Below are 17,505 nucleotides of genomic sequence, written 5' to 3'. Positions count from 1 at the left end.
ACAATACCTCTTCAGTTTGTGAGGGACTGGCTCTGGGCATGGGGGACACCTGTGGGGTCTTGAGCTGCCCGCCGTTGCTGTCCCCAGCCTGTTCCCGATGCACTGTCTGGATATGGTTTTGCAACTCTGCCTCTGACTCAAACTTCACATTACAGCTGGAGCATCGTGTCTTGGCAGCGGATGATGAGGATGTAGAAGAGGATGAAGATGATGAAGAAACAGTTTTGCCTTTCCCGTCTGCAGGGCTGAGCCTCTCCCCCTGGATCCATGCGGCTGTAGTTGTTGCTGGGGTGGTGGCTCCAACATGCTGCTGCTGTTGCCTTCCTCCGTTCATCGTTGGACTGGAGCTCTTTGAGCCAGCTGCTGTTACGCAGGATGCACAGAGTCCATAAGGCAGTCCGTTGATGTCTAACTTCACCAGGTCTAGCTTGGACCGGAAATCTTTCAGACAAGAGGCGCACTTGAAAGGTTTTTGGATATGGTGTTGCTGCTGGTTATGAGAGATGATATTGCTGCGGCCCATGGGTTGGTGGTTGCCGGACATAGTCCCTGTCTTTTGCATGTGGAAGGTACCATGGATCTTGAGCTCCAATGTAGAGGTGACTGTCTGCATGCACACCACACAGCGGAAACCTGTCAGGGAGTTCCTCAGGTCAGGGTGCATCTGGCAATGCTCCAGGAAGTCCTCCTCACTATGCAGTGGCATCTTACAAATGCGGCAGCTGCCTGTGTCCAGACTCTTGCTATGGGTGACCTTGTGCTCAGTAAGGGTGAGCAAGGAAGGGAACCTCTCCCCACAGATGGGGCACATATAGTGTTTGACAGGCCCAAGGTGGGTCTGCATATGTTCCCTCAGCCCAGGCTCAGAGAAGAAGGTGCGGGAGCAGACATTGCACTTGTGGTTGCCCTTTATCATGTCAGCTTTCCTTTTCATCATGGCGCTCTCACCAGGGCGTATATTGTGGTCCCTCAACTGGTGGTTAGTGAGGAGCGAATCCATGGTGTAAGATGCCCCACAGATGTCGCACCCAAACATGGGATCTGCAGTGTCCACCTCTTCCTCACTTACATCATGGCTGTTATGAGACTCCACCACGGATCCTACTGCTACCCCTGAACCATGGCTGTTGGTTAGGAGACCATGTAGCTCAGCATCTTCTTTAGGCTGGCCATCCACACCACTTCCAGTAGAACCATTAGCACCACAGTTCTGTGCCTTTCCCTCAAACACACAGTGTTTCTCCCTCAAATGCTTCTCCAAAAGGACAATGGCATGGAAGGCCTTACTGCAGAAGCGGCAGTTATACTTCTTGCTGTGGGTAGTGATGTGGCACTGCAGCTCCACCTCTGTGCCGAAGGACTCCCCACAAAAAATGCAGCGGTGGGCACGGCCCTGGTTTTCCAGATGGCTGTGTTTGACATGTAGCTGTAGGTCAGTCTCATGCCTGAAGTCCCAGTTGCAAGAGGTGCAGCGATATACCTTTTTCTCATTGCTGTGCTTTACGGCCAGGTGGAGCTGAGTAGACACCTTTGAGTCAAACACCTCCTGACACAAAGTGCAACGAAAGAACACAAAGGTGTGCATGTCGAGTAGGTGCTTCTGTAGGTCATCCACTGAAGTGAACTGCTTGTCACAACTCTCACAGATGTAATAAGTGGAGGTAATAGTGAAGTGAATCGTCACATGCTTCAACAGGGACTCCTGGTTGGGGAACTCTTTATTGCACTGTGGGCAGGTGAGTTGAGGCTGCATGCCATCCAGATGAGTTTTTAGGTGAGTCTGGAAAAGGTCTAGACTGGTATACTTGGCTCCACACTGGTTACATATGAACTCACCGGTAGAGCGTGAGGCTGAGCCTCCTTGTTTAAGCATGGTTTGTTCCACAGATATTGGAGAAGAGGGGCTGAGAGTGCGCAGGGATTTCTTTCCATTGTTGATGTAGTTCAGTGCCAGTGGAATGTTCTTGTGATTCTCCTTGATGTGCTTGTTGAGCTTCAGAACACTGTTGAATATTGGGGAATTGGTGCAGTACGAACAGGAGTACACCTCTACTATAGACTCCTTGGGAGTTACAGCCAGGGGGGAGTCAAAACGCAGGCTTCCCCCATCACAGTGAGTCTGACGAACATGCTCCTCCAAGGTAGTCTCTGTCAAGAACCCCATGAAGCATTGGGGGCAGAAGAAGGCATTGCTCTCCTTTGCCACAGGACTGGGAAAGCCATGGGAGCAGCGAATGTGTTCCTGTAGGGCGTTGAGGTCACTCAATACCTCAGGGCAGAAGTTACACTGAAGGAGGGCATCAGGCAAGCTGGCTAACAGGGCAGCATGGTCTTCTGCATTGTGGACCTGCTTAAGATGTTCATTTAGATTTAGTAAAGAGGGCAGAACCTCCAAACAAAACTGACAAGTATGAGCCTGCTCTGGCTTGTCCAGATGCATGGTTCGCAGGTGAATTTGAAGCACAGCCAAACTGGAGAACACTTGCTTGTTGCAGTAGATGCAACTGTAGGAGACTTTAGGCTGTTTGGAGGAACGTCCTCCCATATCCGATGTGTTTTGAGCCGGCCTCTTTCTCCTCCCCCTTGTCTTGGGCACAGGTGGCGCCGTCTCCACCATTGTGGAGCTGTCGACAGAGAGGTTGGAGTCAGGAGTGGTGCTAGAGACAGAGGTGTAGCCCACGGTCAGCAAAGAAGGGCTGTTGCTATGGTTACTAGATTCGGGGAGCTGGTGGATGTCCATGTGAGCATAGAGGTCCTCGACAGACAGAAAGTGCTCAGAGCAGATAGCACAGGAGTGACCCTTCCTGTCTCGGCTGTGGGCCTGGTCAATGTGGGTCAGCAGGGTTCCCTCATCACTGAAGGGCTCATGGCAGTAAATGCACTGCAGGGTGGCACCCAGGCCTCCATCCTCTGATGGAGAGCACTCAGGGTGGCACTCCGTGATGTGCCTCTGGAGGTCCTCGGGGACATCGAAGCCCTCCTCACAACGGCTGCATTTGCGAGTTTCTTTCAGCTTCCATTCATCAGCTCTAGAAAGGCTTGAGCTGCTGCCATCTTTGCCCCTTTCGTGTACTTGCATGTGGCCGTGGAGAGAGCTGGAGGAAAGGAAGCCTCGGCGGCACACAGGGCACTTGTGGGGTTTGTTAGAGGCGTGAGTTTTCATGTGGATTTTGAGGTGATCACTGCGGGAAAAGGCAGAGTCACACTCTCCACAGTGGTACTTCTTATCACCGGTGTGTAGCTTCACGTGCCGATCTCGACTGCGCTTGTGCTTAAACAAGCGACTGCAAAAGGTACAGCTGAAAGGGAGTTTATCCCCGTGGCTCTGTTCGTGGCGCTTGAGGAAGCTTAAGCGGCTGAAGGACTTGTCACAGAACTGGCATGGGTATGGCAGGCCAGGGCCCCCTTCGTCCTCGCCAAAATCGTAGTCCTCGCAGTGTCCTGGAGAAGTCTGATCCTTACTGGAAGGAGATGATGCTGGCCAAGAACACGATGGGTCATCCTCAAGATCAGCACCGTCTGGATAGGAAGACAGAAAGAGGGAAAAAAAGAGAAAAGAGGGTATCGGGGGTATTTCAGAGGGAAAAGGATGGAGAGAGAAGGAGAGAGTGAGTAAGAGAGGTGGTTTGTAAGACTGTATTAGCAACTCATTTGTCTCACTCTTTTGAATAGAAAAGGTGGGCCACCGTGGTGTTATTTGTCATAGTAATTATAAGGTTGTGGTGTATGAATTTAGAATTCTTTGCAACTTATAAAAAAATTTCTTCAGCGGAAACAATACCTCTCCTTAGGTGTTATCTAAAAAGTTACACTTAAGTATGCAATTTAAAGTATAATTAGAGAAGAGAATAAGTGGAAATACTTTTACCACAATTAACCTTGTATGTGGCCATGTAATGGCTTAGCCCACTGTGACTCAAAACACAATTTATCTGACATTTAAAGCCAACACAGGACAATGGGTGTACTTTAGGATGTAAACCCGGCATGAGGTAAATTAGAACATTTCTATTATTCCCTGAACAATTACTAGAATATTTTTTAAAAAACAAGAGCCCTTGAAATGACCTTAAGACAAGGGGGGGGGGGGGCAGTTATCAAGAGTGAAAGAAAAGATTAAATGTGCAATTTAGACCACAGTTATGCATAGCCTTTAGGAAGCCTCCACTGCAAAACAGATGATTTTCATGAAACATGGGTCTTTCAGAACATCAGTCAATAGATATCAGATTAAAGAATGTGCATTATTATCATATTTGTCTGTGGGTTCTGTGCTAAGCCGTGAGGCAACTGATACAGGATGGATGAATGTGCCATGTGCTGATGCAGAGGGGGGCAAGGAGGGGACAGGGAAACGGATAGGGGAAGACAACCGAGTGGCTAACTATCTCACTCAAGGACAAGCAGGTGCAGAGAGTGACCAGAAAACACCAGACAACTGACAATTCAGCCCCCATTTGTTTTACAAACACTTTAATGTGTCCCTTTACAAATCGCTTCTATGCCAACATTCCATTCCCCTGGTTCACTGTACAGCGATATGAATGGAAAACACGGGACACCACTTTCCACAAGTTCAAAAGGTTACAGACCACTTGTTCCCGCTGCCGAATTCTAAGTGCTGTGAACTTCCTTACCTAAATAAAACAAAGTAATCCCAACCCCTTCAGAAAAAAAAACTGTGTCAAAAGGCCAAAACTTGGAATGGGAAAAACAAGAGGAAACTGCAAAGATTTATGAGTGGGGCGAAGGAAAAGCACAAGCTCTTTCCAGGATCCAACCTCTGTTCTCTCCTTCAGCTGACAAATCTTAGTCTCTCTCTCTCTCTCCCCTTACTGTTGTTTTTGTTGGGAGATCTGCCCTTTGTCAGGATATCATGCCCTCTTTGAGCACTTACCCCCATCAGGGCCTATCTTCAGGAAACAGATGGGGTCGGAGGCCATTCCCTTGCCCCTCCAAACTGCTGAAAGCAGCACATTGAGAGCCCACCTCCACATCGTGGCCCTCCCGGAAACCTCCCACCCCTGGCAAGGCGCCCACTCTGCACACACATTTCACTCAAGGAGCGAACCTTGCCTGATTTACTTGCTTTATCTCTCAAACATGTCTCAATGTTTTTTCTCTCTCTCTCTCTCTCTCTCTCTCTCTCTCTCTCTCTCTCTCTCTGGTGTGAGGGAGGATGGGTGACTCAGTGCTATGCCCTCCTCCACAGAGGGGGCGGATCTGCCCTCACTCATACTACCTCCCAGGGTATAGGAGAAGACAGTGCAAGAAGAATGACCCCAGCCAATGCCTTACAGTCAAACATATTGGCTTGGAGACAATAGTATAAAACAAACAAATAAATGGGGCCGCATACAAGGCTAAATTAAATTCTACTGTCTTAAATGAGGATGTCTTTGCCTTGAGACATTACTAAGCTGTCAGAACAACCTCCTTGCATTTTTTTTTTTTGTTTGTTTACTGGATGTAGATTATTTATTTAGTGCCTTAGCTTCAATAACACATACATAAAGCCGTAGCTGTAGGGGACACGTGGGAGTCAAAAATATTGCTTGAGTTCAACTAGCAGCTAACATGCTTAGATGGGCAAATAGCTATGTTGATATTAGGTTTGTGAAATATTACAGAGGCTGCTGTATACTAAAATATACACCATCAAATTAGTATTACAGAGTAATGATGTAATCAATTGGTCTCTAAGTTACACCTATTGTAATATTCAAGGTGTCATCATACTAGGGGATGCACGGATCCAGATTTTCAGTTCCAATACCGATACCTAGCCTTTGGGTACCGATCGGATACCAGTGTTTAATTAATAAGCTGTATGCCTCACTGTGTGGATGTGACTGGGATCATTCTTTTATGTGTAAGGCACAACATCAGGCCTGACATAAACATTGCTTTCCTAACTTTGTAAAACTGAATGTAACAAATAAATACATAGATATAAACTTAATGAATCGTAATTCATTATTTATATAATATTTTGTCCACCAGCAACTTGATAAAAAATATTCTAAATAAACAGAAATTATGATTATGAGTGTTAATCGTTTTGTCCTACTGTTATGGCCATCAAAAGCCTGATTAAAAAAGAGCATTCAAAGGTGAAACTGTACATTTGAGTACAAATGACCTTCATAGTGACACTTACAATAGTTTTACACTCTCTCACACACACACACACACACAGTAACATACACACAGAAAGCAAGGGCGCACACACTGCACACTCACTCACAGTAACAGACTATGTGCAGACATACATGTACACATAGAATACACAGATACAAGCGCAATGGCCGAAACAAGTGTGTGAACAACTGTAGATGAAAGAGCAATCTTCCTCAGGAGACCCCAAGAGGAAACAGAGAGAGAGACTTGTTTTTTTCCCCTTCTTCACCCAGACAAGAAATGCCCAGGCCTCAGCAGCAGCCTGAGTAAATAAAAGAGCGGGCCTTACTTCCCTGTCTCTCGGGCCGGGGGCCTGTGCACGCCAGCACTCTCTGTGCTGCTGCCAAAGGGGATGCTGGGGCCTGAAAAACTACACCCTGCAGCTGAAGGGCTGTCTTTGTTGGTCTGCCAAGGCCTTCCTGAGCATCCTCCAGCCAACAGCCTGTCACGTCCTGGGAGGAAGACCTCCATCTTAAGGCCTGTCCCTCTCTGGGAGTTCTGTCCCTACCCCCTCCCTCTTTGCTCTTTTTTAAATGCCTCCTATATGGAACAAAACAACCTCATTTGGAGAGCTCCTATAGGGGATGGCAAAAATGTTTGCCATAGCCATATTTACGAGTAAGATATAAATTCAGCCGCAAGCTGCAGTACACAAAAACTTTTTAAGAATGAAATAAAAAAGTGTTGCCTGACAAGTTCAATGTATCAAGGAATGATACAGTAAATAAAGACATTTGAAACAGCTCTATACAAATTAGTGTTTCTTTTTTTTTTTTTACTGCAAATGTAACCATCAAAAATCCCCCCTTCACACGCAGGTCTCAGTTTCCTCTCAGCCAGTCTGAACTACTCTTTGTGCACCACTTCCTCTATGTTCATTTATAGCACCGTTTCCCAGAGTAAATACTCCTGTTCAAATAAGATCGTTAATGCTGGGAACAGGCCATTTCTGTACACGGCGGCACAGCTTTCAAAACCCCTGAAGAATGTTTTGATTTATGCAATTAATGTATTTGAGAATTAGCAAGATATATGAATATATTTTTAGGAGACTAAGTCATTAATTTTCCTGATGACATTGTTTCCCTTTGGACTATAATACATATGGCGGAAAACACTGTCTCTAAATTTTAAATGCTAAATAATATGATTAATTTGAAAAGAATGATTACAATTCAATTCTTTGCAGACAAAAATATATGTGAGAGTTTGGTAATGGAATTAGAGAAAACCCTAATGCCTATTATGTATTTATGCCAGAAATGAAAGAGACAGACAAAAAACGTATAATTAATTATAATGTTAAATGTTTTTATTTATTTAACCTTTATTTAGCCAGGATAATCCCATTGAGATTTTGAATCTCATTTCAAGGGGGTCCTTGAAAAAAACCTATTAGGGCTGAAGCTTGGATGTTTGGTTTTACATTTGGTGGACAAAATCCTCAATCTGTTAAAATAATTTTGACTGAAACGACCATTAAAAATCTATATGCACAGTGCTCAGCAAAGTCATTCTGCTACTCTCAAACCCAGACACACCTGTCTTGCCGTTTTGAAATGTTGCGATTTCTTTCCAAAACCGCCCGCGCTACACATTGATGTATTTTCAGAATTTTCATAGTAGTTGATTAGGTCTACAACTATAGATTCCTAAGATGTTCTGTGAAGTTATTATTTAATTTGGATGAAAATAACGATGACAGTCCCTAGACGCCCCGTCTTTGTCTGTATTGTGAAGCACTTTGTAACCCATTAAGTACAATAATAACATCAGTGAATAAAGTTTGAGTTCCATGATTACTTATCTACTTTTTTTATCAGAGAATTCAACATTTGTTAGCAGGTCTTGCCTCAAGTCTACTCTTAAACATAAGAGAGGCATTTGTGATTCTATTGTTTTTAAATCCAGTACACCCTAAAACCTTTCAGGGACCATGGTTTGGGAATAACTTACTGCTGGTGCCCGGACCTTCGTGTCTGAGGTCTTGGAAGCAGTTCAAGATGGCTTATCACTGCCTGACAGCAACAGAGTACACCTCTCCTATTTAGGAAGCCAAACTCTTATCCAGGTCCAGGACCTTATCTTATCAGAAAAGTGTTTTTCGCTATCACTCATCTGCCACTTCTATTGCAAGCCAGACTTTGTTCAAAAGCCATTCTAGTGAAGCAAAGCATGGCCATGTTTTAAGCCGCCAAACCTTATCTTCCCGTGTGTTGTACCAGAGATCTGTACGTAGTGGTTGTCATAAGAGATGTGTTTGTGTGAGTGTATTTGTGGCACATTGGGGATTGGGGATTCAATGAATAAACAAAAAGCTGACAACTTGTCTGATGTAACACCATGACCCCACTTCATATTCAGAGAGGGAATCTTTTTTACAGTTACTGGGAAAAGTAGTGAGCCTCTCCCGTGAGACAATGCATGTGTCATCTCGACGCTTTTCCTGTTCTGATGCCCAAATAGCAATGTGTGTCTGAACAACACACTATCATGTACGGCCTTGTCTGTGACACAACCACTTAAGATCTAATAGAGGAGGTGGTGAGAGATTTTTTTTTTTTTACATTAGCTAAGCCTCCAATCTTCCTGACTGAGAGAGAGACGAGTGGTCGATTTTTTTTTTTGGGACTAATTCCAGTCAGGTGAACGCAATCACTCTGTTGACTCGGGACCGAGAGCTCAGAGGACACAGAGCTGTTGGAAGAGGCCCAGGGCTGGGCTTTACTCACAGTAGTCCTGTTTTAAGACATCAAATCCAGTCAAAATGAAACGCTGAGAATTCCCAGTAGCTGTCAACGAAAGTGCCAGGTGGCTAGACGTTGCTTTTTGCACCATGCAGCTGATCAACACACACAAATACGCATAAGTAGAGGTATTTAAAATGAGCAGCTATTTACTATTAGTCAACCTCAGATTTAGTATTGTCTATGCGTGTGTGTGTGTGTGTGCTGTGTGTATGCTTGGCCTGTCTCCCTCTTTTCCTCTTATTTTTTTCTTAGCAAACACAATATGTTTTTTACACATCACTGAGAAATGTCAGGTCCCCCCCCCCTTGCTACAGATCAATCAAATCCACTATGCTACAGGATGAGAAGGTGGGGTTGTGTGAGACGACTGCGAGGAGCAGCGAACAAGGATCCTATCTTTTACCGAACAGGGTGGAAAAACACTACATGAAATAAGGATTCACTTCCTGGGGTTTCATCAGTGACATAGCGGCTCTGGCCTAACACCATGTGCACAACGCATTTCCACACACACACAAACACACTCAGAGGAGAAATGCACACCCGCCCCCAAAAGACAGCAGTCAATGGGGATTTTTTTTCACACAGGGCCTGACACAAAGAGCTGGAACATCAAGCGCTGTCCTGACTCTGTGGTCTGGGCGTCCATTATTCTGGCCCTCATGGCTCCGTCTCTCAACCATGGGGAAGCGGCAAACTGTCAACTACTTTGTCCACATTACCCACGTCCCCCAGCTCAGACAGGAGCACTTGGTCACTGTCCCAGAAATCACAGCGCCCCAGTGGCGTCCCAGGAAAGTTAGACAAATGGAAGGCCAGAGGAGGAAAAGTAGGGCGGCCAGTCATCCTTTACTATAGGCTTTTTTTCTTTCCTTGATAGTGAGACACGGTGAAAAGTGGAATTCCATTACTTATCACAGAGATGTGTCCCTTCTACACCGATGTCTCTCCACCAACATGGACGAACCAAAATCAATACTAATGATGACAATCAATAATTATGTTTCTGGAGGCAATGCCTCTAAAATGACAGATGATGTTTGTGCTTTGGGCAGGATCCGCCTGTGAAAATCTGCATTAAGTAACAATCCATAACCGCAGTGTTTGAACTCTGAAAGCACGCCAGAGAAGACTTACTGCCGGGTAACATATTTCTTATCCTCCAGAAGAACTGCATACTATAACATTGAGGTCACGGAGGTCAGCAGCACACTTGAGCACAACATGAATGCCAGATAACCTTTAAAGATGCTGTTAGTAGCATTTTACTGCTTTAGAAATACTAGTGCAGGGCCTGTGCCCAGGCCCCAGTTGTGCAAACAACTTCACAACCTTGTTGCCGTCCGCCATGAAGCCAGACTTCACCCTCGACACTGTGCTTTGTTTGGTCGTCAGTCATACGCCTGCCGTGCCATAGTTGCATCACACACCTAATCAGAAACACGGTTGAAATTGTGGCTCAGAGATCCCCTGCTACTTCAGTCCATCTCGATGTGTCCCCAAATTGCTTCCGGAGGCCGTGCCTACGGTGTATGAATGTTAGTCGTGATGGGCGGGTGGCACCTTGCATGGTAGCCCCTACAATCAGTGTGTGAATGGGTGAATGATGATAAGTAGTGTTAAAGCGCTTTGAGTAGCCAGAAGTCGGTGTAGGCTATACAAGTACAAGACCATTTACAATCTGGTTCTTGGTGAATCTGGTGAATTCTTGGTCGCTCGCTTTGACATAACCACTGCGGTTCTAAAGTAGAGCATAGATTTTATTAGTGGCAGTAACAATGAAAACTTAGGATGGTAAATTAAAAGTTTGCTTATAATGTTATCCAGCATCCATGTAGCATTAGCAGGCTGTTTCAAGCTTACAGCAGTAAAAGTAATACTACAACTTCTACTTCTTCTTTTCCTTCTGCACAAAAGTTTGCCTTCAGGGCTTTCTGCCAGAAAGCTCCTTAGGTTTAGGCAACAAACCTACTTGGTTAGGTTAAGGAAAAGATCATGGTTTGGCAGACAGCCCTGAAGGCAAAATCCTCCCATATCTTCCTTTTTCTTCAAATGTTTTTCTTCTTCTTTTTCTTCTCCTTCAGAGTTAATTTGGCTGTTTATAAATCAACTTAAAGGTGTATTACCGTCACCTACTGGACTGGAGCATGGAGCAGTAGATTGCACTGCTCGTTTGTTTATTAAGTATATTCATATTGAACATGTTCAAATTGCTCCAAATTTGACACGGCAGGTCCTTGGGTCTTCGGTAAATACACTCGCCAAATGTGAGGTAGATCTGATGGAACGATTCTCGAGTTATGCAAAGCCTACAGACAGCAGAGATTCCTTATTTTATAGACTATCAGCATTTCAGTTTGACAAAGGCTTAGCATAAAAATGGTAATTCATTCAACTTGTGCGGAGGTTGTCTTTTATCATTAAGTTTGGCCCTGCTTGCTGTGTGTTTTGTGTTTCTTTTGTAGAGAAACAAATGTTAAATCAGGGCAGAGCAAAAAATAATTTAAATTGCTGGAAGTGCTTAATTTTGCTGCTTTCAAAAATCTTTTTTTTTTCATAAGAGAAAAAGACAGAAAAGAAAAGGGAGACATTTAATAACACAATTATTCAAGAAAGGTAACTTTGGGGTTCATAACAGGTTCCTAATCAGAGTGCAGTGGGTGGGCTTGAGGGCTAATGTTGATGTCTTGTTGTTTGACTTGAAGTGTTTGAAATATTAAAAGGGAATCACACTGGAACCACAATACGCTTCACAACATGCATGTTATTATCTCTGTGATGCTTGATATTGTGTTTTTACATTTCAAATAAATGTATATTAATTGAGTATCACTGTGGCACATCTCGGTGAAGTGGAGTAACTTAAATGGTCAGTATGCTAAACAGTATTTACACATAGGTTTAAAACAAGCAGCCGTTCTAAGCTTTGCCGACGGGCAACAACACCTAAAGCTATGAGGCAATGCAAGATGGTCAGAGGATGTAGGTGGAGCAGTTTGTGTGTGGGAGAGCGATGGCGGCTATGGTGTCATCTCCTGTGGAACGGAGCTGCGGGTGGTGCGGAGAGGAAGGACAGTTGACCACTTCAGGTAGGCTAAAGCACAAACAGGAAGGAGGCTGTTCCCCAGGTCTTGGCTGGACCACCAGCCACAGTGAGCCTCCCAGGGGGAGAAAGGAGGATGGCAATCTGTCCCCCAGCATGCCCCTTCACCGCCTGCCTCACTGCACTGGCTCTAAGGGAGTGCTGGGCCAGGCGGGACTGGGCTGGGCTGAGCTTCAATCGGCAGGGGAGCCTCTCTGTGCATATGTGTGTGTGTGTGTGTTGCTCCCTCAACACTGCGGCAGACCAGGCGCAGGACCCAGTGGACAGTCAGCTAGCCAGTCAGTCAGTCAGCCAGTGTGAGGGATGCTGCAGCACTGTGCTGTGCTATACTACGACCCTATTAATATTTCCTCACTGCGCAAGAGTTTACTTGAATGCTCTTTTATTTTCCCCCACTCTTAGTTACCCACGGAAAATATGATTTATGTCATCAGCTTGGAAAAGAAGAAAAAAATTGTTGTGCGTACAGAAATATGCTGAGTTACTGTATGGTTGCTTCATTAAAATAGGGTTTGCTCTGCAACTTTCAAGAGGCGCTATCCATTACTTAAAACCACGCACAGCACACACTGAATTCAGAAAATAGGGTCTAATTCTTTTTAATCAAACCACCTCATAGTGACCCATAAAACTTCAGCTAGGCTGCTAACAATTATTTCACTTTTTGAGGAATAACTTCAGAAACTTGAATCTACGTTTCAGTACATGACAATATTTTTGGAAAAAAAAGGGCATTTAGTCTGCCAAATGCCCATAAAAAAAGTCTTACATCAACACCAGCTTTTTTTTCTTGCAGAGGACGGCGAACATCACATGCTTATGGACAAGCAACCTGAGATGCATGTGTTAGCTTTAGCATTTATCAGAAAAGCCTGACCCTGCCTCTTGATCCACGACCTTTGGTTCCCCTGATTAATACACTGTGGCTCCATTTGATATCTCCTCAACGCCATCCCAGCTTGTCAGTGGTAAAACAACTGCAGACAGCCCAGGAGGGAGAAGAAAACACGCATCTTGGAGAGGAGAGCGGGAGGGGAAGAAAAACAAGCATCAACTCAAGCAAGACGATGTATTTTCATGCATCCCTGTCTTAAATGTCAAGATTTCTTAACCCTCAGTGGCTGCAGCGCTGACACCTCTCCAAGGTTCAACAGAAACCGCATTCATTAATAATTAGCTTAGCTGTGAGAACAGGGAGTGAGACCGAGAATGAAAGAGCCAGCAAGACGGCTAAAATGTAAACTTCTGTTCTTTCCCGAGAGAATCGAATTTCACCACAAGTTTTTTTTCCATTCTTCTTCATTTCTTGTTTTCCTGGTGTGTTGGCCTGAGTCCCGCGGGCGGCCCATGAACGAGCGATGCAGACGTCGCATCAGCCTCACTACTCCCTCCTCTCCTTAATCATGGCTCTAATACCCTCCAGATGAATAAACATCTTCATCCCCTCTCCGTTAAAGCCAGAAGGCTCCTCCGCTCTCGAATCCAAGAAAAAGGGAAAGAAAGAAATGGAGAGTTGAAGAAGGAGCACGGCAAAAAGGATGACAGATGGAAGGGTGGATCAATGTCGAAATGAACCAACAGCAAAGTAACAAAGCCACGGCAAGATTTTCTGGTGCTTCCCACAATTCCTCTGATCTATTTCCCCCTTGACACAATTATCACAGTCCTCCTAATTATTTTTTTCTTCTTTAACAGATCTCTAATGGCAGGCCGTGTTTTTTTATGATCACATTTGTAAAGTGGAGGTTTTGCGAGCTGTTGTGCAACCTTGTCGCCTCAGACTGTGTCCACAGACTGCACAGGAAGGGGGAAGGCGAGGTGGGGGTGGGGGGAGGAGGTGGGGGGTTTGTCTCTGGAGAATGGGCCAGGCCCCAAACCAGCACTTCCCTGGCCCAGTAACTGTGCCAGAATACTCATGACATGTGTGTACAGTATGTGAGCACAAATGGCAGACAGATTTAGGGGTTTGCTTTGTTTCCCCTTCTATTGTTTTCTGCTGGTATCCAGGCATCTCATCATATTATCTTAATGCTACTAAGTATTGTGAAAACACACACACTCACACTGACACGTGCACACAAACGTACACGTGCCTCAACGAATGAGGCGGCTCCTTCGTTGCCATCACCGTCATCTTCATTAGCAGAACAGAGCTGGAATGTGAGGCCTGAATACAACCAGACAAATGACTACAGGGCATTTTACTTATTCATTCATCACTTCACATTGATTTATTCCTGTTTATCTATTTATCAGCTACCAAAAAAACGTTCCCCCCCACCGATTGTTTTTGATGCTGAAGTACTTAGAGGAAAACTTTCAGGGTCACTGTAGAAAAATCCCTAAAAGAGATAATTTAGGTTCATCTTAGCTTCAAATACCTTCTCTCACTCCAACACCCCAATGGGTACCATTCCTTTCCCTATTTGTATAGGCCCAGCACTCCTTGGCTCTGTAACCATTTACTTAGTTGCACACCACCACCTGGGAGGCTATTTACGTCTCTCTCTGGAGAGGAACTGCCAACCAACACCCCCATGTGAATTATCATCCATTTAATACAAGTTAACTTGAGGAAAGACCTCAGACGCTCAGTATGACTTTAGATTTGGACTCTAAATAAATATAATATCAAAAGGGGCTGTATACAAGATTGGGGACGATTCGATTGCCTTTCAACTGCTCCCAAAATGGCGATCGCTGGCTTGCAACGCCAACAACGCAAACTACGGCAAAAAAAAAACGACAGAGCAAACAGTGTTTAACTGAAGCGGAACCAGAGGGCGAGCGCTTTGCTTCCGCGACGACAATGTTCTCAGCTGTAACAATGCCATATAACCATACAACCAGTGGGGCATGCTCACGTGCACAGACATGAACTAAAAGGCCTGCATGGCCGGCCTGGTTATGTAAACATAGCAAGGAAGCGCCAGATAACAACACACACGAATAGCAAATAGTTGTTTGCTGCTATATCAATGCTCCAAATATTGAATTGAGCACTTTTCAGTGAATAAATCAAATATTAGATGTGAGTCATGCCTTAATAAAAAAGAAAAGATTGCGGCATATTAAATATTCAGGTTTTTTGTGTGCTTTTTGAGGATACTGTGACCTTTCGCATGCAGCTCTCCTGCAGAAATAAGGACTTTTCCTTCTTATATGCGGTAATCTTGCATCTATCTGAATATGCAGCTCCCTGTGATGAGCCCATTTCAAGGATCATCATTCCAGAGAGTGAATGTAATAGTCCCCCAATATCAGTTATCACTGACAGCAACATCCATATCAGCTAATTACTTTTCACTGGGCTTGTCGACGAGAGGACATCAGCCTTTATCTGTATATGAAAGGAGAAGCCATTACTATTATGCTATTACTGTGAAAGAGCCTGTGTTACTGTACCACCAATATAGAAAGGCCATACAGTGGGGTGGTAATAAAACCTGTGTTGCCTCCAGTGGCTGTCTAACTAGACTATTTTAAATATTAAGAGAATATTACCAATAAGGTGACCTTTAATTACATTCGGCATGCAAATAAATTGACGAGTCAGGAAGAAAGTGCAGATAAATAGATGTTCTACGATTGCCATTGGAGTCCTGATGACACACGCATAACACAAAGAGCCCTACTCGCCTGGAAACGGGATCTGTGCTGCTTTTTTCTTTAACCAGCATATATCCAGCACAAACAGAGGAGGCCAATAGGTCAGAGCAGTGCTTTCTCCCTGCCTTAATTTGTATTTTCCTTCGCGTTCTAGGGTTAGTGAGGTGACTGTCGTCTCTGCGGCTGTTCATTGTCTGAGGGAGGAGTTGAAGTTGGGGAATATAATCCCACGCACTATGCCTACAGCAGGGATGAAAATATGGGCACAGAGGTGGTGCACGACCCCCTGGGTAATTTGTAAAACATGAGCCATGGCACCCGAGCACCATGCTGATGCTCAGGTCAGGTGACTCAGTCACAGGTGCACCATGGGAGGATCTCTGGCGAGGAGGCACACCTCCCACAACAGATCACGGTGGGCAACACAATGTTTTCCGAACATGGAACCCTCTAGGAAGTTGCCTCGGTCTTTATTTTTAGGAATGTGTAGAACGCTGGAAATGCAGCAGAGGTGGTAGCGAGATTGTTCCTCATATTTTTCTGTAGTTTATTTAACTTGCATCCGTGACTGAAGGTGAAATGCTGTTGCATCAATAGATCTCTTAGACGCATTTAGGAACATAACAGCACAACATATTACGCATGCCCGAGCCCACACATGTCGCTTTAAGGAGAAGTCTTGATTAGGATGCGGCAGACACAACGTACCGCATGCACTCTGCTTTGCTAGGCCTCAGATAACCTTTATCCTATAGGGTTTAATTAATGTCAGCCAGTCTACTCTGCCTTTCAGAAGGAAACAACTTATTCCTCTGCCCTCATGGAGCTCAAATCCCTCTGTTTCACTGGTGGGGCCGGCTGCCTTGTTTATCCCAACTACAGGTACTGCTCCCTATTAAGGCCAGCACTTGTTACAGAGAAAAGGTTGAATTATTTACCAACAGTAGAGCGGGAGGAAGAGAGAGAGCGAGCGAGAGAGAGGGAGAGAGAGAGAGAGAGAGAGAGAGAGAGAGAGAGAGAGAGAGAGAGAGAGAGAGAGGCGTTTCATACATGGGATGAGATTTTTTTCTGTCATTTTATTTTTGATGTTATGGACAAGATTAATGATCCATGGACATAAGTACAGGTGCTGATTACTATGGAAAAGGGCATCCTTGCATACAATGGGTGGAAAATAAGGCCATACTGGGATGAGTAAATTGCCCTCAAAACATTATGCATTAAATCTCTTTGATGATGAACGCCCTGTGCTTAAAAAAAAGACGGTAGAGTTTTATACATTTGGTCATGTGTGAATAGATGAATGTGTCTTGGTAAATAGATACCAAGGGTGCTCGTGCGCACTCTTCACCCAGGGCAAACTGTCTGCATTCTATCTGCATCTCTGCCTCTCTGCACAATACAACAAAACATACAGAAAACAAAAGGGAGCACAGAGGGGGAGAACGGAGAGACAGACCAAACAATAAACTCAACCACAAGAGACAGAGTTTGACTGTGTGTGTGTGTGTGTGTGTGTGTGTGTGTGTGTGTGTGTGTGTGTGTGTTGAGAAGGGAGACAGAAAGGGAGAGGAGGACGAGGGAGATGAAGACAAATGCAGAAAGGGAGAGACACAGAGGGCGGCAGAGAAAAACGAAAGACAGAGGGAGAAATCAAATTTGCAAGAACATAACAAAAAGCTGTATCTCCGACAAAAGAGAACACACAAGGGTATTTGTCTAGCTGTCTACACCAGCAGGATCCTCTGAAAGTTTATTAAACTAGAACCCTTCAAGAGAAGGCAGAGAGTAGTAAACTATACTACTGGGGAGGAAAAGAGAGAGGGAGAGGGAACGGGAGTGAGGGATGGGGGGGTGAGGTGG

The 17,505-nt window shown here is 44.8% G+C and overlaps 1 protein-coding gene across 6 annotated transcripts in view; it reads right to left on the bottom strand.

Moving 5' to 3' along the window:
- LOC137892417 (zinc finger protein 521-like) overlaps positions 1–17,505 on the bottom strand; it is a 91,287-nt gene that overhangs the window by 46,775 nt on the left and 27,007 nt on the right. For all 6 annotated transcript variants that reach the window (XM_068737511.1, XM_068737512.1, XM_068737506.1 and 3 more), the window contains exon 4: positions 8–3,519. In XM_068737511.1, coding sequence (XP_068593612.1) covers positions 8–3,163 — 3,156 coding nt within the window. In that variant the 5' untranslated portion in view covers positions 3,164–3,519. The remainder of the gene's footprint in view (positions 1–7; positions 3,520–17,505) is intronic.

Source organism: Cebidichthys violaceus, unplaced genomic scaffold (genome assembly GCF_023349555.1).
Source record: "Cebidichthys violaceus isolate CVI_PGR_0920_01 unplaced genomic scaffold, fCebVio1.0.p SCAF_8, whole genome shotgun sequence".
NCBI classification, from domain to species: domain Eukaryota; kingdom Metazoa; phylum Chordata; class Actinopteri; order Perciformes; family Stichaeidae; genus Cebidichthys; species Cebidichthys violaceus.
Note: the sequence above shows the minus strand (reverse complement) of the source record. Positions and strands in the feature narration are given on the sequence as shown.